General features: G+C 44.2%; 2 protein-coding genes across 3 annotated transcripts in view; one reads left to right on the top strand and one right to left on the bottom strand.

The window, feature by feature from the left end:
* The window catches only part of PHEX (phosphate regulating endopeptidase X-linked), a 256,340-nt gene that overhangs the window by 118,808 nt on the left and 116,489 nt on the right, over positions 1-21,043 (bottom strand). For both annotated transcript variants that reach the window (XM_004612239.3, XM_012933584.2), the window contains exon 12: positions 12,585-12,686. In XM_004612239.3, coding sequence (XP_004612296.1) covers positions 12,585-12,686 — 102 coding nt within the window. The remainder of the gene's footprint in view (positions 1-12,584; positions 12,687-21,043) is intronic.
* Positions 4,381-5,232, top strand: LOC129399580 (arginine-fifty homeobox-like). Its single transcript, XM_055119831.1, has one exon. It carries the CDS (start codon positions 4,381-4,383, stop codon positions 5,230-5,232), a length of 852 nt encoding a protein of 283 aa, XP_054975806.1.

The following is a 21,043-nucleotide window of genomic DNA, read 5'->3' as shown; positions in this document are numbered from 1 at the left end:
TTACTGTACATATACAAGTTAAACTCTGGGAAATGGTTGTATACTTATTCTTATCTCATAGGTCAAGAAACTGAACCCCTCTCCTCAAATCCTTATCTGGGTAATGCATTTGATAGAGCCAGAATTCTTCCCAGTAGCCATATTTGGTTCCGAGGAGACAAGAAAAACCAGCCAATCACTTTTTCCCATTAGAGGTACATTAAATTGGGGCAGTAAAGTTTTTACTTAAGACATACAAATTGTGGCAGTAAAGTTTTTCCATTACAAATAAACATTCTCATACTATTTCCAAAGTTTAAATGTGACAGCAAAGACCTCACTATCAGAAATGCTGAAAGGGACTGTTATACTCTATCCAAGGCTGAAAATTGAGAAACAGATGAAAAGGAAGTGAGAATATATGTTACAAGGTGGATGAACTCAGAAAACATCAGGCTAAGTGAAAAACGTCAAATGGGAAAGATGACATACTGCACCATGCCGTTCATAGGAAATAGCCAGAACAGGTGAATTCATAGAGACAGAAAGAAGATTGGTGGTTAGCCTGAGACTGGGTGAAAGAAAACGGGAAGGCAGAACCGCTCAGTGGATATGAAATTTCATTTGGGGGTGATAAAAATGTTTTGAAATTAGATGGGGTAGTTGTTGCCCAACTTTTTCAGGGTAGTAAATGCCGCTGTACATTTTAAGAGTTTAATTTTATGTTATATAATTTTCACCTGTTTAAAAATAGTTGGGCTGGAGCGATAGCACAGCGGTAGGGCGTTAGCCTTTCACATAGCCGACCCGTGTTTGATTCCTCCGCCCCTCTCGGAGAGCCCCGAAAGCTACCCGTGACATATTGGATATGCCAAAAACAGTAACAATAAGCTTCACATTGAGAGACGTTACTGTGCCCGCTCGAACAAATCGATGAACAACGGGATGACAGTAACAGTGACAGTTAAAAATAGTTAGGGTTAAGGATATGGCTTAGAAGTAGAGCACTTGGACCTGGAGCAGCGGGTAGGGTACTTGCCTTGCACGAGGCCAACCTGGGTTCAATCCCTGGCATCCCACATGGTCCTCCAAGCACTGACAGGAGTAATTCCCAAGTGCAGAGCCAGGAGTAACCACTGAGAATTGCTGGGTGTGACCCAAAAAGAAAAAAAAAGAAATAGAACACTTATCTTGCATATGTGAGGCCCTTGTTCCAATTGGAGGAAAGGAAGGAGGAAAGAAGGGAGGAAAGGGAAAGAAAACAGCTAGCTTTGTTTTTTAATGTATTTTTAACGCATTGTCTTAAATAGACTGGTAAATAAAAGGATGCCCTAAATAGTAAGTAAAGAATTACTAAATATTTCATGATTTTTTTGTAGACAAAATAAAGAAATGATGGAACCTAAGGAATAGATAGTATAGCATATAGGGCATTTATCTTGGATGCAGCTGGCTCCCTTTTGATTCCCGGTACCCCACATGGTCCACTGAGCTCACCAGTAGTGATACCTGAGTACAGAGCCAGGAATAAGCTCTGACAATCACCAGGTGTGGCCCAATTTCCCCAAAAAGAAAAATGAAATGACAGGTCAATGGGGTTATTCAAAACATAAATGGACTAAAAAAGCTACTGGTTAGCAAACTAATTAGCACCTCATTATCCACAAATCTGATCAATGGAATAATCTGGGAGATAAATACTAAAAGATGAGAAAATAGGCCAACTCTAGTTATACTTATGAGCATGCTCATTAATAATTCAGGAAAAAAAATCAAGACACAAAGCAGATTTATCAAATTTTGCATGATATCAATGTGGAAATAGTAACTGATGGACTGGATGACATACTTGAGTTTTTAAAAGCCTTTTCAGATATCACTATAGAATTAGGCTTGAATATGGGTAAAAGCACTATGTACAAAATGTTTCTCACAATAATATGAATAATAACATCACCTAAATATCCAACTGTGGAGAACTGGTTTGGTCCTCTCCTGCATAACTAACTGAAGAAGAAAGCAATAGCAATAAATATTGTTTATTAAAAATACTGTGATGAAAGGAGAAATGTTTGTAATATAAATGCCAAAAGATAAGCAAAGAATAAAGGCAGCAAATCCACGTGTGCAGATTCTTCAGACCTATGTAGAAACAAAGCAAAACCAAGACAAAGCAATACACTCAAATGTTAGCTGCAGTTCTCATTGGGTGATGGGACTAGTGACAATTCTTTTTCTACATTTGTATTTTATGTTGCACGTTTTCTTTTATGGATTTTCTCACATAGATTTTCATAATAAAAACATCAAAAATACTGAAGATCAAGAAATATGTTCTTCAAAATCCAGAGCCATCAACTAAAGCTAAACGGATTTTAGTAAGGAAATCTCTGGAGTCTTGAGGATTTGATGGCTCAGCAATAACGAACCTGTCTTGGCAGCATGAGGCAGGGCAGCCTGGTGCCACTGTGAAGTGTGCCTCCACCACACACAGCAACCAAGTGTGCAAGCACAGCGACCAAATGTGCTTGAGCACAACTAAACTGTGTGTGACCCCTGGGATCAGAGAAATGGTGACAACAAAGGAAAGAAGGAAGCTCATTCTTTTTGTTGGTGATGGCTTTATGGGCTATAACTAGCCATGCTGAAGGCTTATCCCTGGCTCTGAACTCACTCCTAGTGAGGCTCAGGAGACCCTGCGCAGTACCAGGGATCGAACCGGGATTGACCACATGCAAGACTTTCCCTTACCTGCTGTACTATCTCTCTGGACCAATGTGGGGAAATTTTTAAATAATTTTTAAAAGAACAAATGTGATGTTCTGGTGTGGGGGTAATGTTTTACGTAAAAAAGTCAACTTTTATATAGTTAGCAATCTTAATGAGTCAACAGTGACATGGCTGAGGAGGAAAAAGAGCCATGGAATCAATGTCAGATTAGTTTATATAATTTTTTTTTAAAGAAAAGGGCAAAAATCATTTTCCCACTGTGCTGTGTGAGTTGGGCTGTATCTCAAATATTATGTTCAGCTCTGAACTTGAGCTTTAAAAGATGGCAAGAGGGGGCTGGAGTGATGGCACAGTGGGTAGGACATTTGTCTTGCCCATGGCCAACCCAGGTTGGATTCCTAATATCCCATGTGGGCCCCTGAGCACCGCCAGGAGTTATTCCTGAGTGCATGAGCCAGGAGTAATCCCTTAGCATCACTGGGTGTGACACAAAAAGAGAAAAAGAAGATGTTGGGAGTTGGAAAGCAAACAGTAAGACAGGGTAGCACAGCACAAACATTCCCACACTGGCCAGCAAGATACGAATGGGGGAAGTCATTAAGCACAGCTTCCGGTGGCCCTTCCAAGAGTTTTAAAATCTATAGATCTGTGAAGGGGCCAAGAATCTGTATCTCTGTAGTTAGTCCCTACGCAATACCAATGCTGCCAGTCTAGGGAACCCCGCTTTGATGCTCACAGACTTGCTGCTAAAGGCCCCATTTCTGAGCTTGCCTGCCTGGGTGGAGGCCATCTCTCCTGCCACGTAACAAGCTTCGTTGTCCTTGTGTTTCAGTTTCCTCATCTATAAACTGGAATCACTTGACCTATCTGTGCGGATATTATAGCAATGAGGAAATCACTATTTGTGAAGCACCTAAAATATATGTTTAGATATGCATATAATGCGGGGGAGGCCTGGCGTACAATGTTTGCTAATTTAATGAGGAACACCAGAGTTGTTTGATCTAAATCTGCAAGACATTTAAACATCTTCAAATACTGGACGACCTTTGATGTGGGCATGATTTAGCACAGTTTCTGGGCTCAGACATGGAATGAAGGGGTAGAAGTGAGCAGGAAACAGCCTTTGGATCTGTATCAGGAAGGCCGTTTTAGCAGAGGAACCATGGAGCTGAATTCTGAGTGCCCCAGTAACGTCTCTTCAGGGAAGGATGGTGAATGGGATTCCTATGAAGGTCAGACAAAGTAGTGGGAGAGGGCACTGAAGAAGCCTCCCCAAGAAATATACCACTGTACAGACACAATCACATCACTTGTGTTGGTCAGTGAAGGGTCCTATAAACACTACAGGTTCTAATTGACAGACTTGATGTGTCATAGTCTATACCACCTAAGGACATGCAGTGATTCTCTATGCCCATAGCACACCATTTCCCAAAGCAGGGGAGACCACACTCTGAGGGTGATGCAGGGGCAAACCAGGGGGAGGTAGAAGCCTCGGGTGCAATTGGGACTCTTTTATTGTTTGTTTATGTAAAGAAACATTTCTGAAGGTGAAACCGAGTGAATATTTTTCCTGAAAAGGTGGGAGGGAGTAGGCCAACTAAGTTTTGGGAACCTCTTAGCACAATTAAAAAAAATATCCTGACTACCGGAAACATTTCCAGAGAGATGCAAGAACCAGACTTGAAAATAGGCCCTCCAAGAGGATTCATTACAGACCTACAAATGCAGCCCTCTTGTGCCCAGATGAACAGAGCGGATCCTGGAACTTCCCAGACCGATACTTATTCCCACCTAAATGATTACTGTGATGAAATGGTACAAGACCATGGTCAATACAGCTACCTACCACAGATTACAGTATCTCTGATGGAGAGGATGGGCCCAGAGCCGTTAGACTCTTTAACCAACATGAATGAGTCTAGCACACCCTTGACGGCACAAACCACAACTGAGCCTGAAGTAAGAAAGATGCGCCACAAACGCACTTCATTCACCAAAGAACTGCATGAAGAGTTGGAGTCTCTGTTTAGCCATACCATGTTTCTGGATAAAAATCTTCAGAAGAAAATGGCTTTGAAACTCAAGCTACCAGAGTCAACAGTAAAGAATTGGTTCAAGAACCGGCGACTCAAGTGGAGAAAACAGAATCAGCAAGAGCAACCACTAAAGATGTCAAAAAAGAAACTTTTAAACAACAAACTGCCCAACTTACCCCAACAACCTACGAATGCTCATACTTCTTACCCTGCTGTTTCAGATTTCTGCAGCTCCTCTCACACTCATCCCTTAGGCCCTTCCAACTGCACACAGGACTCCATCATGACTCTGAGTCTACCAAGTGACATCCAGATGCCCGATACTCAGTTGGAAAGTCTAGAGGCCACAGTTCCTGCTTTGTTTCCTGATTCCTATGACATAACCCAAATCATGGAACTGTATAGTTTTCCTGATGAGGAGCTAACCAGTTCTTCATTTGAATGTCTTTATCAGTATCTCTCACCCCAAAGCCCTAGATAGAAGAACAGGCTTTCTCTTTTAGCTCCCTTTTTTGTCCATCTGCTGGACATACCTAGAGTTTTTTCATGGAGAAAAATACAAGAATTCACCACCAAAAAAAAAATAAAAAATAAAAAAATAAAAATAAAAAAAATAAAAAAAATATCCTATGTGTGCACTTTTCAGAATGCATCTCCATGATCAAGCGACACACACCAATAGAACATGTCTTTCTAATCCAGTTGTCCACTCATGGACGCATATCCATGGGCCCTGATGGATAGTCTGGCCATCTACAATAACATGGGGGTGCAGGTACTGGCAAGCTGTGTTCCAACAGGCCCTGCAGGCAGTGCTGATGTACCTGAAGTATGAGAACTCATGACCTACAGCGCCATTTAAAAGCCTGTTCTTCAACCTATGGTCTGTGGACCAGGCCTGGTCTGAGGAAATTTCCAGGTGGACTGCCAAAGTAGTGTAGGACTCCCAGCTCAGATAGAGAAGGGAACACCAAGTAGAGGATGTTAAGAGGTCCCATTTGGGTTGGAAGATGCGAACTAAAAGTAGACTTATAGATTGACCATGAAGGCCATTCAATAATTCTATTGCAAACTACAACACCCAAAAGGAGAGAGAACCAAAGGGAATGCCCTGCTGCAGATGCAGGGTGGGGTGGTGGGGGATGGGGTGGGGGTGGTGAGAGGGATACTGGGATCACTGGTGGAGGAGAATGGGCACTGGTGGAGGGATGGGTAAACGATCACTGTGTGAGTAAAATGCAAACACAAAAGTTCCTAAGTTTGTAACTGTACATCACAGTGATTCTCTAATAATTTTTTTTTTAAAAAATAGTGTAGGTCTCCAATTCTTCAGAACTAATCTCTCCAGTGTAGAGAGTGGAAATCTGGGCTTCAGAGATGTTTACTAACTCCCCAATGGCCACACACTGGGCAGAGGATAGACTGTGGCAGTCCTTCTCTGTGATCTCTCTAAACTCTACTTCCTGCTGAGGCCAGTGAGGAAAAGGAGAGAGGAATATGACAGCAGAGAACAGAGACCAGGAGTCAGAGGACACCAGCCAGCACAAGCAGGCACCACGCCCGAGACAGTGGTCCCGAGAGCCAGATGAGGGGAGATATCCTAAAAGTCCCTGTGTGACCTTGGGCCAGCAGTGGGGTAGACACAGGAATTGAGGTGACTGCATTCTGGAATAGTTACACAAACACGTAGAATGTGCAGTGGGAGCATTTGACACAAGCCTTTCTTTCTTTTCTACAAACCAGTTTAAAAGGAATAAAAGGAATAAATGAGATGAAGTGAGAATGAAGGTACTGAGGGAAAATGACAGCTGGATGCTGAGGATTAGCAAGGAAGGAAGAACCAGAGGAAGCCGGGTCCCCAAACCTTGAGGACGCTGGCATTGAGAAAGGTCCCCCACACACCCACACAGCACGGGTTGGCTTCTTCAGAGTGGCCTCCCTGGAATCCCAGTCTCTACCACATGACTAATACATCTCCTCATCTGTCTCATGTCCTTGTCACTTTTTTTCTCCCCAAAGAGTACGGGAGCCCCTGCAGAGAGGGTCCCCAGCTGCTCTTTCTGAAGCTCCAACTCCAGGCACATTGTTACTGTGCTGCAAGTGGCCGCAGAACTGCATTCGTGGAGGAGGTGCTGGCATCTAGGTACAGTAAAATGTGTTGCCACCTTGCAGAGCAAGAGCTCATAGCCCAGGGAGCATCCTCCTTGGAAACACATCCAGAAACCAGTACGCAGACAAATATTTGAGCACCAACAGTTCACTCGGGGAGGTAAAAGAAATCGGGGGCAGGGATGGAGCTCAGGGACGTGCTCTGCTTGTGTGAGGCCCTGAGTTTGATCCCTAGCACTGCAAGAAGAGATGAGAACAGAAGAGAGGAAAGCAGAGGAGTTGAGACAAGAGTCTGGCAGACAGCTGGGGAAGTAAGCAGAAGTCAAGCGTCAATAAAGAGGATCGTATCGAAGCCTATGGTTCTGCATGAGTGCTGGAGGTGCCGTGGCACGTGCACGATGTCCACAGTTATTGCCGAGACCTCTGGGCCCTCAGTGAGTGGGGTTCCCAGATCCAGTGCTACGGGAAAGCTCTTGGCACTAGAAACGCAGGTGCTGGCAGCTGACAGCTAGAAGTCAAGCCAGGTTTGCAGTGACGTGGTAATAGTAAGGGCAGTTCCCCCACCTGAGTGACTCGGGAATTTGTCGCTGACAAGGTCCCAGGTGAAGCTGCTGGACTAGAAACACATCCAGAGAACCCCTGAACAGGACACCAACACCACTGGGACGGAACTGGATAGCTGGGGGACATTCAACACCCAGGTTGGCCACAGTTTGAAGATGAAGGCAAGCAGAATGTGACCCCGAACTATTACGCCTCTTTAACATAAAAAGATTTTGAGGTGAAGGTAACTGAGAAGCGGTCCCTAGAAGAAAAGCTCCCTGACTCCCTCAGCTTTCCGAAAAGCAGAATATAAATTTTCAAGGTTGCCCTTTCTGCCCTCTCGACCAGGAAGGACAAAGGAGAATTCCTGGAGACAGCACAGAAGAGTCCCCGTGAGACACTCTGGGTGGCCTGGATCAAGAGCAGTTTCCCGTATATGAACCTTACGACAATCCTCACTCCTGGAAGGCAAAACCCACTTTCCTCATTTTCAAATTTCTAGACTACTGTGTGGTCTTTTCTGAAGATCCCAGATAAGCCAGGTAAGCTGGAATTCTAAGACACCACTTTTGAGTTCCTCATTTGCTGAGTTTCTTCTTTCATGCATGTATGAGATGCACCTGCTAATGAATTTACTTTTGCGTCTCTTGATAATCGGTTTTTCTTTTTACAGAGACCCCAGTCAAAAACTCAGTCTGTGAGATGGAAAGACTCTTTTTTCTCTCCCCAACACACAGAGCCAAAGATATACAGCGCCAACTATACTTTTAGCTGGCCTGCTGTATGCAATCTCCTTCCACATTTCCCAAATCTCAGGCCTGGGACTTACGTACCTGAGGCTATGGACTCATTCAGCAGACTTCCCGGGAAACATCTGCACATGCTGTGTTCAAGGTCAAGGCCATGCAGGCCTATTGCGGACTTTATCTAGTAGTTCTATCCAGATTTCCACCTCTGGGAGTGGTCAACAAGCATAGGTCCCAGGGCCAAAGTGCACAAATGTTTCAAAAGGATCCAGGTTTTCATTCTAGGCTGGAACTAGGGGGACCAACTGAGTAAAGGCCACTCCTAGTGGACACAGCTCATCAGAAGGAGAAACTCTGGGGCTGGAGTGATAGCACAGCGGATAGGCCATTCGCCTTGCACGCAGTTGACCCGGGTTCAATTCCCAGCATCCTATATGATCCCCTGAGCACCACCAGGAGTAATTCCTGAGTGTAGAGCTAGGAGTAATCCCTGTGCATCACCAGGTGTGACCCAAAAAGCAATAAAGCAAAACAAACAAACAAACAAAAAAAGTATTAACTCTGCTCCGGCCCCATCCAAAGGCACTGCTGCCTCGCTTCCTGCCATGCCTCAGAATCATGAGGTGATGACCTTGAGATTCTCCCACACTATTCCAGAAAAAAAGACAAGTCTTCCAGAACATGCTCCATGAAATCACTCCTATGGCCTCACACTCCATCTACAGCTGTGGTAAGTGAAAAAATAACAGGCCCCTGTTCTTTGTTTCCCGTTTCCAATGAAAGCACACACTTATAAGGAACAGGCAATCCTCACGAAAAGCTGCTGCTTGGCTCTCCATGTTAAACTGAAACCCATACTCTTGATTTCACTACACAGGATCCCTCCTGGTCCCTAAGGAGAGGAGAGCAGAAAGGAAAGGAGACAGAGACACCAAACTGACCCCGCATGGGACCAGAGGCATTCTCGTGTTGTCTCTTATAGTCATCAGCCCTGGCTATGAAAAAGCCGCATCCCCACTGTTTTTTGAGACCAGGACCATTGCCACCAAAGCCAAGGTGGTAGGTCTCAGCTCACCGGACTCTCCCCGTTCAGGAGGTGGGTACCTGGGGACAGCTGAGGTCAACACTCTTTAAGGGGCACTGGGATGAGCCGCAGTCCAGAGCTACACCGTGAGGAAAAGAAAAGCTTCTCTCCCCCCTCCTCACAAATCAGAACGGCTTTCCAGCTTTCCCAATGGGTTGCCAAGTGACTCAGCACTGGCCCGGTGTAGGCACCATTATTGATGAGAAATCTTCCGCCTGGGTGATATACTGCCTACAACACATGCCCAAAGAACAGTGCCAAGTCATACCAGGAAGAGCAGGCGAATTATTCACTCCACTTTGAATGCAGACAAATCCTATCCTAATGCGGGGGCTCCTCCATATCAGAAAGACAAAGCCCTCAGATCGGTAGAGATTTCCATCTTCGATTCAAGGAATTATTAGGCAGAGCTTCGCCTTTCTTGTTGACTATTAAAAGGCAATCAAATTGAGGACATCAGAGAAAAAGGGCAAGCAAAAAAAAATTATTTTTTGAAAACAACCCTAGAGCAGAAAGCTGCATGGAAGCTCTCTGGCGCGCTCAGCCTTCCTGTCTTTGTGTTACGAGCGCCACCCAGCGGTCACTTTCAGAGGTGCACCCATTTAAAGGCGGTGGGGGCCGAAACCCACATTTTCTGGGGTCTGGGTCCCACCTGCCTTGGAGAACTGCGGGAAATTCTCGGACGACATTCCTCTTTCTCGCCACTCATAAAATAACATTCTCTGAACGCTAAAAGACAGGGTAGACTCGGGGGACCCGGCAAGAACCACTGGAGCAATTGTCTTTGATCGTCGCACCTGTGGAGGAGCTCGTTGGGTTCCTGGAAGGTTGAACTCAGCTCAAAGAAAGCAGAGTGTTCAAAGAGCGTTATTAGAGGCAAAAAGCTCTCATTGAAATAAAATATAGCACAGGAGAGTAACTCGGGCGGGGGGGGGCACAAAAAGGAACACGCCTATCATTAGAAGGACTTAGCCCTACCCTTCTTCCAGTAGGACCCAAAGACCACTTGCTTAGAAGGTCTGACTCTAAGGCGCCCTTATGCAGCGCAGAAGGACCCAAGACAACCTCCAGCCTTCCCGAAGATCTGACTGACCCAGAATATTCCACAGCTCCCCATCCGTGGTAGCATGCACACAGTTCTCGCACCTGTGGCCACAGACCTCAGGCTAGAAGCAAAGCCCTCGAGACAGTGAGGGTTCAGTGACCCACGGCAAGAGGCATTCAGGTCAGACCACACAGGCCCGCCTGGCTAATAAGTGAGCCGTCAAGAGACAACAGGATGCTGGCGCCGACAGTTTCCTTGACCGTCTAGGGAGCTTCTCGTGCCAGCCTGCGCGCCCCTGCCTTCCTCAACTCGCACCTTCCACGACTGAAGACAGCTTTGACAGATCCTCGAGGAGGAAAAATAAGTAAATGCGTCCCTTGTCTTCCACCAACACCCCACCCCACCCCCGTGTTCTTTGCAATAAACACGGAACAGTCTTTCTGTGTCTATTGACAAAAATATCCATAGCAGTGTTTATCCATCTCAGGAACACTAAAGCTCTAGAAAATTTCCTTGCTAAACGTCTGTGCGCTCTCGTTTCAACAAGACTGAGTGTTCCCAGAACACTGCCCTGATTTTTTGAAAATAGACCTAATTTATTTTACAGCAGGTTTGGGGTCAAAGCAAAAACCAATGAGAAGAGCTTCTCCTGTGCTTACAATGCAGCGCCGGCCCCAGTATCTGTATCCCTCACCAGGAAAGAACGTTGGCTACAGCCAATGAACCGGCCTGACCCCATCATTAACACCCAGAGTTGCCAGTGTGGATGAGGGATCTCTCTGGGTGTCTCAGTCTGTGGGTTTGGACAACTGCATATCAGCTATCGCACTGTCGCTGTCATCCCGTTGCTCCTCGATTTGTTTGAGTGGGCACCAGTAACGTCTCTCATTGAGAGAATTATTGTTACTGTTTTTGGCATATCCAATACGCACGGGTAGCTTGCCAGGCTCTGCCGCGCGGGCTCCATACTCTCGGTAGCTTCAACTATCACAATATTATTCAAATTAGTTCCACTCCCCTAACATTCCTCTCCCCTTCGTTTCTTGACCACAGGGCAAAAATATCTGTGCTCAGCATGACTTGTGTGACTCTGCCCAGTGTTTCCCAGACCATCTCAGTCTCAGGATCACCAAGGAGATTGGTGGACATCACAAAGGCTCTGGCTGCATTCTCCATCTACTAAATCAGGCATGGCTGGGAAGAACCACACACCAAGTAATTGCTTTCATTAGGAAAGTGTCCCTTAACATGTCCCTCTGTAAGAAAGAAATGTTCCCAGTGTTCAGAAACTCCCAGCCACAGAGATATACCTGTGAAAAATGTGCCATGAGAATGTCAAGAATTCAAGATGGCTCCCATTCTTATTTTGAACTGTCACAGCTACTAATACTTCTCTTGCTCCCTTTCTATCTTACTTTGTGAAGTAGCACTGTTGCACTGTTGTCCTGTTGTTCATCAATTTGCTCAAGCAGGCACCAGTACTTTCTCCATTGTGAGACTTATTGTTACTGTTTTTGGCATATCGAATATGCCAGGGGTAGCTTGCCAGTCTCTGCCATACAGGCAGGATACTCTCGGTAGCTTGCCAGGCTCTCCTAGAGGGACAGAGGAATCGAACCCAGGTTGGCCGCGTGCAAGGCAAACGCCCTACCCGCTGTGCTACCGCTCCAGTCCACTTTGTGAAGTACTATCAGAAAATTTTGCAAGGCTGAGCAAATGTCCACTCCTCTAGGGAAAGGCTTTTTGCCTCCAACACAGTGATTTATGACTGGTTTGCATTTGAGAAGCATGCCCTTTGGATTATTTGTGCAAAGCACTGGGCTGGGAAGTCGACAGGATTGGTTACAGGAAATGATTTTCCTGCAGACATTTGCACACAAGGAGCATGGAGCAGAAGGACACACAGCCAATATGGGTTTTTCTCCTGCACGCCTTGAGGGCTCTTCTGCCAGCTGCTCCCCACAGCCCCCCGCAGCTCTCCATTCTGCCAGAGCCAATGATGGTTGATGGGAAAATTCTCTGGGCAACAGGCCACCTTGCTCTTAGAGACATCAATTAGAAAAGAGGGGAAAACTGCATTACAAGGTGCTAGAAAATGCAGTTAGGACAAGAAAAAAGTCAGACCTTATTTCCTCTTCTCTGCTGCTGATGAAATCTATGCATTTATCCAAACACAGACATCTAGCCCTGGGCTCACTTGGAGTCAACAGTTCATTCAATATAAAAATCAACTACACCGCCAACGACCAGCATGACAACATGTGAAATCAAGACACGTATATTTTTCCATCCAAAGAAATTCTTACCTTCTCCTTTGCTCTCCTTTTGGTCTCTTCATCCATCCACTCATTTTCTTTCTCCAGCATGTCAATAAAGGCCCAGCGAACACCCTCTATCAATTCCTTCATCTACAAGAAAATTCCCAGAGAGACACGTCAAATCCATGAGGCTTTAGTCAACATTTCCTGAGCCAAAGCAGGCCTGCAGAAGACACTGAATGTTAAAATGGTGGAAAAGGGGTTTATGGGATCATAAGCATGTGCTGGCTGCATTTCATTTCTCAGAAAAAAAAATGTCCTCTTTTCTCACCACTAGCAGTTTCTTTGTCAAAGAACAATGTGATTGACACCAGGGAGATAGCCCCACTGCAGGGGTATCTGCGTTACATCTACTGGGACTCATGTTAGCGCTTCAGTACTGCACTGTCCCATAAGCATAACCGAGTGCAGTCCTAGAGACCCCCAAGCACCACTGGGTGCGGCCCTGGTGTGCCAAGAAGCACCAAATCAAAATGACGAAACCAGACCTGTTTGGCCCAGTTAGCTGAATATTACCAAAAGTAGTTCCCAGCACCTCTGAATACTTTTGGGGAGCTACCTTCCTCCAGAAAAACAGAGTAATGTCATGGCCCAATTGTGAAAAACCTGTACAGGGAATCTACTTCTTCATAGATTATGACTCTTCACTTCCCTGTAAGTAGCTACTCAATTAACCCATTCTGAGAAGGTAGCCAGCCAGTAATTTCAATAGACAGCACGATCAGCAAAGGCACACTGGTATTTTAGAGACACAAGTGAATGAATAACTATGAAAAAAGGTAAACAGAGAAACAGTAAGGAAGAGTCAGTACCCCAGTGCCAATCAGGTTAGATAAGAGGCCCAGTTCATTCCAAACTCAGTGCCAGTGCTCAAGTCAAATGCCTGGCATTTTCCTACCACCTTCCTTCTCTTCTCTCTATTCGCTATCAGTTCAGAAACATCTTGTGCTATTTCAAGTCTAAAATGGTAGATTCTGGAGAAAACTATTACTGATAGATTGTCTCCCCAAAATTTATCTCCAAGCATTTCAACAGTCAAACCACATTCATATATTTTTGAGATCTGCAGAGAGGAGCCAATATCTACTATCCAGCTTCAGAACAGTTCAGGGAGATGTTCGGGTGGATGCCCCGCAAAATTTGATTCTCCACAAAAGATGGTTCATTTTTCTAAACGGGACACTCAGGAAAAAATAATTACTGGATTTGGCACTAAATTTACATTTCCATTGGACATTATGGAGTTCTAGATTCATTTTTAGTATTAATTTTGAAGGCAAGAAGTTTTGATGTTTCCTTGGCTCTATAATTTTGAAGGCAAGAAGTTTTGTTGCTTCCTAGGTTCTATAATGACTTGTTACCATGATACTCGAAATAATTTTTTTCTGTTTAATAAGTCTTCATCTATGTTTTCAGTTCAATAACAGTTGTAAGGGAACCAGAGCTGTAAATTAGTGGGCTGGGTTCCATCGTATGTAAATAAGAACAAACAGCAGATGGAAGAGGGTGGGGGGGAACATCACAGATCTTTCTTCCCAACTTAGTAAAAACATTAAAAGAAGAGAAATCTCAATTTGGGGTTAGGACATTTCAAAAAGCACCATTTTGTCCGTGGTTTTCAACCTTGTCTGCACACTTAGAATGAGGGGGTGGGAAGTGCTCTCAACATTAAACCTCAGGGCTTCAAGATGTTGATGTCTGGGTGCTGCAAGGTGATTCTAATGTGAAACAAAGTGGAGGCCCACATTTTACAAATCAGGAAGCCAAGCGTCAGGGGAAGCCAAGGTCTATCCAGCTTTTACAACTACAGAAAATTAGAGGCAGGATCCAACCGCAGAATTAAATGATAGTCATAACTCAGAACTTCTAGGAGTAATGGTGGAAAATGCCAAATAAATAGAATGGCACCATATCGCTTCTCAGCCTTTTGGCTAAGATCAAGTGAAATAGAATGGAACCAACAGAGAAATACAAGTCAGAGGGCATAACAATATAACAGCCTGTGGGGCATTTGCCTTACATATGGCTGACCAGGGTTCATCCCCGGCATCCCATACAGCTCCCCAAGCACGTCTAGGAGTGATTCCTGAATTCAAAGCCTCCTAGGAGTAACCCCTGAGCATTGCCGGGTGTAGCCTCAAATATTAAAAAGCAGAAAAAACAAAAAACACAAGTCACAAACAGAAAGCTCTTACAAGGAAAACACATGTTGATATAGGAAATCTCCAGGGACTAGATCTGTTTCCTGTGCACCCTAAGTCTTTACAACCTTCTCATGTCACAACATACATCAACCCACCCATAACCTTCACCTAAAAAGATAATAATAGGGCTGGGGTGCTAGCTCAAAGGACTGGAGTGCATGCTTTGCATGCAGTGGGCCTACACTCAATCCCCTGCAGCCTCAGTGCTCCTTAAGCAACACTGGGAGTGATCCTGGAGCGATGAGTAACACGTGAGCAATACCCGAGCACCACCAGGCATGTGTTTCTAAAATGAAAAACCTAAAAATTGGGGGAGAAAAGAAACAGAAAAATTCTTGGGGTGGAGAATAGCTCGATGGTACAGTGTATGCTTTCACAGACAAGAGACAGGAGGGTACAGGAAAGAAACAGGGGAGAAAGAATGTACCCAAACGAACTAGGGCAGTTTAGGTGGGATGTGTGTAGACTGATTGGAGATTCAGTGAGAAAAGAAAATCAATGGAACCAGGTAATTAATTTTATGTGGGGAGGTTAGAAAGGGGGAGAGAATCAGATTAATTTTAATGGAGCCAGGCGATTAATTTTATGTGGGGAGGTAATGAAGGTGGGGGAGATTCAGATTAATCCTAGTCCTTGTGGATGAGCAAGGAGGTGGATGCTCCATTCTTTCCTTCCCTTTCCTTTTTCCGTTTCCCATTTCTTTTCAGTGAAGTAAAATGGTTTTCTTTAGAGAAATATGAGCAACAGAGAGAGTTACACGGTCAAGAAAGAATATGAATTTCTTCAGGGGGAGAGCGCCAAGGGTGAATTCTGGCTTCGAGTAAAAGAAAGGCATTGCATGTCTCAGGTTGTGAGGTCTAAATGTGAGTGACCCCACGTCTCACCCCGAGAGTGCAACAAAAGCTGGTGGATATTTTTAAGAGGAAAAAAACTTGCCAGTGCTCAGGGGCTAATCTTGGCTCTACGTTCGGGGTCACTCCTGGTGGCGCTCAAAGAACCATGCGCAGTGCCAGTGATCAAACTGGGATCAACCACATTCAAGACAAGCACCTTCAACCCTGTACTGATTCTCTGGCCCTGCTATCATTTTGTACAGCTAGAATGTTGGGAGAGAGAGAGAGCAGGGGGGCGAGATGAAAATCGCATGGGAAATGGAGCGTTCAGTCTAGACAACCTAGTGTCGCAGTTTGTTCAGGAAAGAGAAAGCAAAGCTAGGGTCCAAGTGGACGGAAGTTCAAGGGACAGGTTTGAGGGGATACCTTTTCCTTATTCGTGTTTTGGGGGTGGTTCTTGAACTGGTGAGCCATTGGACTGAGCCTAAGTAGCAGCAGAACCTCAATAGTAAGGAAAACAAAATCCTGATTTTTAAAAAAATGGGCCAAAGACGAGACACTTCACCAAAGAAGCCATACAGATGGGAAATGAACATCGGAAGAGCAGCTCCAGATCAGATGCCATCTGGGAAAGGACAATTCAAACAACAACCAGCTAGCATGATACATGCATTCAAGCGGCCAAACTCTGCAGCACCAACTGCACCAAATGTGGGTGAGGATGCACAGCAACAGTGAGTACAGATGGCACAGCCACTTTGGAAGACAGTTTGGCAGTTTCTGACAAAACTAAACATATTCTCACCACACAATCCCACAATCACATGCCTGAGTATTTACCCAAAGGAGTTCGAAACATGTCCACAGAAAAACCTGTCCGCAGATGCTTGCAGCAATTTCATTCCTAATTTCCTCTTGGAAACAACCAAGATGTTCTTCAGTGGAGGGCTAGATAAATATGCACTGTTCCATCCAGACAATGAAATATCATGCAGCACTTGAAAGAAAAGAGCTTTCCAATCACAAGAAGACATGGAGAAACATTAAATAGATGTACTAAGTGGACAAAAGCAATCTGGAAAAGGTTACTGTATGATTCTAAGGAGATGGCATTCTAGAGAAGGAAAACTAGGAAGTAGATAAGATGTTCAGAGGATTCTAGTCAATATGAGGAAATGGAGGTGCATCCCCTGCTCATGGACTGAGAGGATTAACATAGTCAAAATGGCAATACTCCCCAAAGTATTGTACAGATTCAATGCAGTCCTCATGTAAAAATACCCATGATATTTTCCAAAAAGAAATAGATCAAACTCTTATGGAACAAAAAGCACCCCCAGATAGCTAACGCAATCCTTGGGGAAAAGAATAAATGAGAGGTATCACCTTTCCCAACATCAAACTGTACTATAAAGTGGTAGAAATTAAAACAGCATGGTACTAAAGAAATACAAAACCCTCAGATCAATGGAATAGAGTGAAGTATTCTGACATAGAACCTCAAATATATGATCATTTAATCTTTGAAAAAAGGAGGAAGGAATATAAGTGGAACAAGGAAGACCTCCTCAACAAATGGTGCTGGGAAAACTGGGAAACGACATGCAAAAAATGAAACCTTACCTTTTTCTAACATCATGCACAAAAGTCATATCAAAGTGGTTAAAAGACTTCAATATCAAACCTGAATCAAAAAAGGTACATAGAGGATATTGTGGGAAGAACTCCCCCCCCCATGACATTGAAGCTAAAGGCATCATCAAAGATGAAGCACCACTAACCAAGCAACTGGAAGCAAAAATAAACAAATGGGACTACATTAAACTAATAAGCTTCTGCACCTCAAAGGAAATGGTTATCAGGATACAATAACAGCTCACGGAGTGGGAAAAATTATTTACCCAACACTCATCTGATAAGGAGTTAATATCAAAAATATATAAGGCATTGGTAGAATTTAACAAGAAAATAATCCACCCCTATAATAAAAAGGTGGGGATGGGAGAAGAAATGAACAGAAACTTCCTCCAAAAAATACAAATGGCCAAAAGGCATATGAAAAACTGATCTACATAGCTACTCATCAGGCAGATGCAAATCAAAACAACAATGAGATATCATCTCATACCACAGAGAATGGCACACATCAAAAAGAACAAGAACAAACAGTGCTGGCATGGATAAAGGGAGAAAAACGAATCTCAATCATTGTTGGTGGGAATGCCAACTGATTCAGTCCTTTTGTAAAACAGTATGGTAATTCCTAAAAAACTAAAAATTGAGCTTCAATATGATCCAGCAATACCACTCCTGGGAATATACTTTAGGGTCCTAAAAACACACTGCAGAAAAGCTGTGTGCACTTCCATGTTCACAGCAGCACTATTCACAATAGCCAGAATCTGGAAGCAATCCAAGTGCTCCAGAATGACTGGATAAAGAAACTATGGTACATCCTCTCTCTGCTGCTGCTCGAGCACGAGCCCGGGGGCAACTGAACTACTTTGGACACGAGCAGCCCGCAGAAATGCCTCCAGACTGTGAGCTGTGCCACGGCCCCATGCTGCGCCAGTGGGGCAAGATTTCTCTCTCTCAACTCTTCCTTCTTGGGGAAACTATGGTACATTAACACAGTGGGATACTATGCAGCCACCAAGAAAAATGAAGCCATGAAAATTCCTTATAATTTTCTGAGTGAAGAGTCAGAGGGAGAGGGACAGACATAGAATGATTGCACTCATTTATAGTATAAAAAACAATATGAGACTAATACCCAAGGAAAATAGAAACAAGGGCCAGGAGGACTGGTTCATGGTTAGAAGCTTGCCATAAATGTGAGTTGGGAGGACAGTTAGGACACAAAGGATCCTATGACAATGATAGTTGGGAATGATCACCATGGACAAGATCTGAGCACTGAATGAAGGTAAAGTAATAGTCATGATGACCTTTCAGTACCTTGCAAACCATAATGCCCAAAAGGAGTTGGGGGGGGTCAGGGGAGAGAGAGGAAGAGAAAGGGAGAGGGAGAGAGAGAAAGAGATAGAGATTCCCTGAGGAAGAGGATGGCATAAAAGTTTGATCAATACAGAGTGGTATGGACACATATCAAGGTATAAAGTTGTATCCCCAAAACTTACACAATAAAACCCAATAACAAAGGAGTAAATCAAATCAAATAGGACCCAAAGTTTTCAGTTATTTCCCTTTAAGCAGCTCATTCTATAGGACCCTTCTTGGTCCTTCCTGGTTACTATAATGGCTAATGAATGCATTTAAGTATGAAGCATTTCACATAGGTTTTCCAAACTCTCTGTAACCTGCTGACTCACATTTCAAATAGAAACCTAAAGAGCCAAACGATTTCAAGCCCTTGCTGGAACAAAGAATGACACATGGTTGAGTCACATGCTGCTGCCTTCACCTACTTCTCTTTCCTCTCGTCAACCCCACCATTCATGGTCCTTAAATCCAGGCTTTAATAAGCCAGACCCTTGGTGGTCTTCTAATAGATGTCAAAACTCGAGAATTACTTGCCTGTCTGCTTTTCCAAGAACCTCGGGTGATCTCTGCCTCATCTCCTCAGGCATCACCGCTTCCCACCCAGCTCACACTTGCAAATTTTTCTCTTCTGCAGACTTTACACATTTATTGGAGAACATTTTCTGTGAAATGATGCTGAACTACCCCAGCAGACTTTAGGAACAAAGGAAATCTTTGAAGGTGATTAATGTCATTGGTTGGCATGTCAATGCAAATAAGAGAAATGATGACTTTAGCAAGCTAAAACTAGGAACATAAATCACTGAACATTTCTGATTTTTGTCTCCAGATTATTCTTCAGCATCACATAATAGCATCACCTCAGTCAGCTCCTGCTCCCTAGGGCAAAAAACGTCGGCTATAATTTTTAAAATTAGCAAAAAAGAGAGGAAGAATATTTCTTTACCAAACCCTGACCTAATGCCTCACCCAGGCAGCATATAACATAACTGTAAATCACTTAAATGAATCCATAGAAAATATTTTTAGAGTAAAAAAATCAAAATATCCGTCCAGATGTGATCCCGAGCAGCCGCACGCAAGCAGCCCCTCCGTTTCTGAACGCCCATGAGCCCGGAGGCCAACTAACTACTTTAAGCACCCAACAGCTTCTTGCAGAAATGCCTCTAGACTGGAGCGATAGCACAGCGGGTAGGGCGTTTGCCTTGCACGCGGCCAACCCAGGTTCGATTCCCAGCATCCCATAGGGTCCCCTGAGCACCTCCAGGGGTAATTCCTGAGTACAGAGCCGGGAGTGAGCCCTGTGCATCGCCAGGTGTGACCCAAAAAAAGAGCAAAAAAAAAGAATTATAAAATAAATGCCTCTAAACTGTGAACTAAGCTATGACCCCATGCCGCCCCAGGAGGGGAAATGTTTTTCTCTCCCGACCTTTCCTTTCCCCAACGGTGGCGTGGTGACCACCATCTTATAAGGCCCACTAAGCAGAGGTATGAGCTTGCAATGATGTGACTTCTGGCAGAAATTTCTCTGGACTTAATTACTAAAATACCAGAAATCCAAAAATGTGCGACCTCATATGCTCTTCATTCTCAGCAATAGAAAACAAATCATCAAATGATGCCTTTTGGGCAGGTCTGATTGTTGGGGGAAAGTTCCAAATAATAGTAGTGAGTTTTCTGGTGAAATATTAAATGTAATCAAAGTAAAGTGAAAATCATCAGCCACACAGGTGGGAGTGGGGGTAGGATGGGAGGTATACTGGGGTTCTTGGTGGTGGAACATGTGCCCTGTGAAGGCATGGGTGTTTGATCATTGTATGACTGAGGCTTAAGCCTGAAAGCTTTGTAACTTTTCACATGGTGATTGAATAATTTTTTAAAAAATCAAAATATGTGCCCTTTCGCCGCTGCTGCCGCTCGAGCATGATCGAAGAGCCCAAAAGAGCTACTTTGGACACCAGCAGCCCATTGAAATACTTCCAGAATGTGAACTGAGAGTTTACACCAGGTTGCGACAGCGGGGAAGGGTATCTCTCTCTAGGTTTTTCCATCTTATGAGCACCATAAAAGGGCAAAAGTTTGCAGTGATGTCATTTCTGGCAGAATTTTCCCTGGACTTTATACAGAAACCCAAAACTGCGCGGCCGCTACCGCGGCCACACAACCTAATGTCATCTAATCATCAGCAATATGAAATGGTTCCTTTTTAATGGGTTGGACTTTGGGGGGGAAATCCTAACAAGAATAGTAAGTCTTTTGTTGAAATATTGAAGGCAATCAAAGTGGTAGCCATCTCTCCAGACTGAACTAAGCCATAACCCCACGCCGGCTGAGGAGAAGAAATATCCTTCTTTCTCGGGAAGAAATGCGGCGTGGTGCTAGCCACAGTATGATGTCCATTAAGCAG

The sequence above is a fragment of the Sorex araneus genome, chromosome X, assembly GCF_027595985.1.
Source record: "Sorex araneus isolate mSorAra2 chromosome X, mSorAra2.pri, whole genome shotgun sequence".
In the NCBI taxonomy this organism is placed as follows: domain Eukaryota; kingdom Metazoa; phylum Chordata; class Mammalia; order Eulipotyphla; family Soricidae; genus Sorex; species Sorex araneus.
The sequence above is the reverse complement of the archived record's forward strand: the minus strand, read 5'-3'. Positions and strand labels throughout refer to the sequence as shown.

Bases quoted from the DNA above. Each gene is read 5' to 3' on its own strand.
- LOC129399580 (XM_055119831.1), top strand. From the start codon at position 4,381: ATGCAAGAACCAGACTTGAAAATAGGCCCTCCAAGAGGATTCATTACA.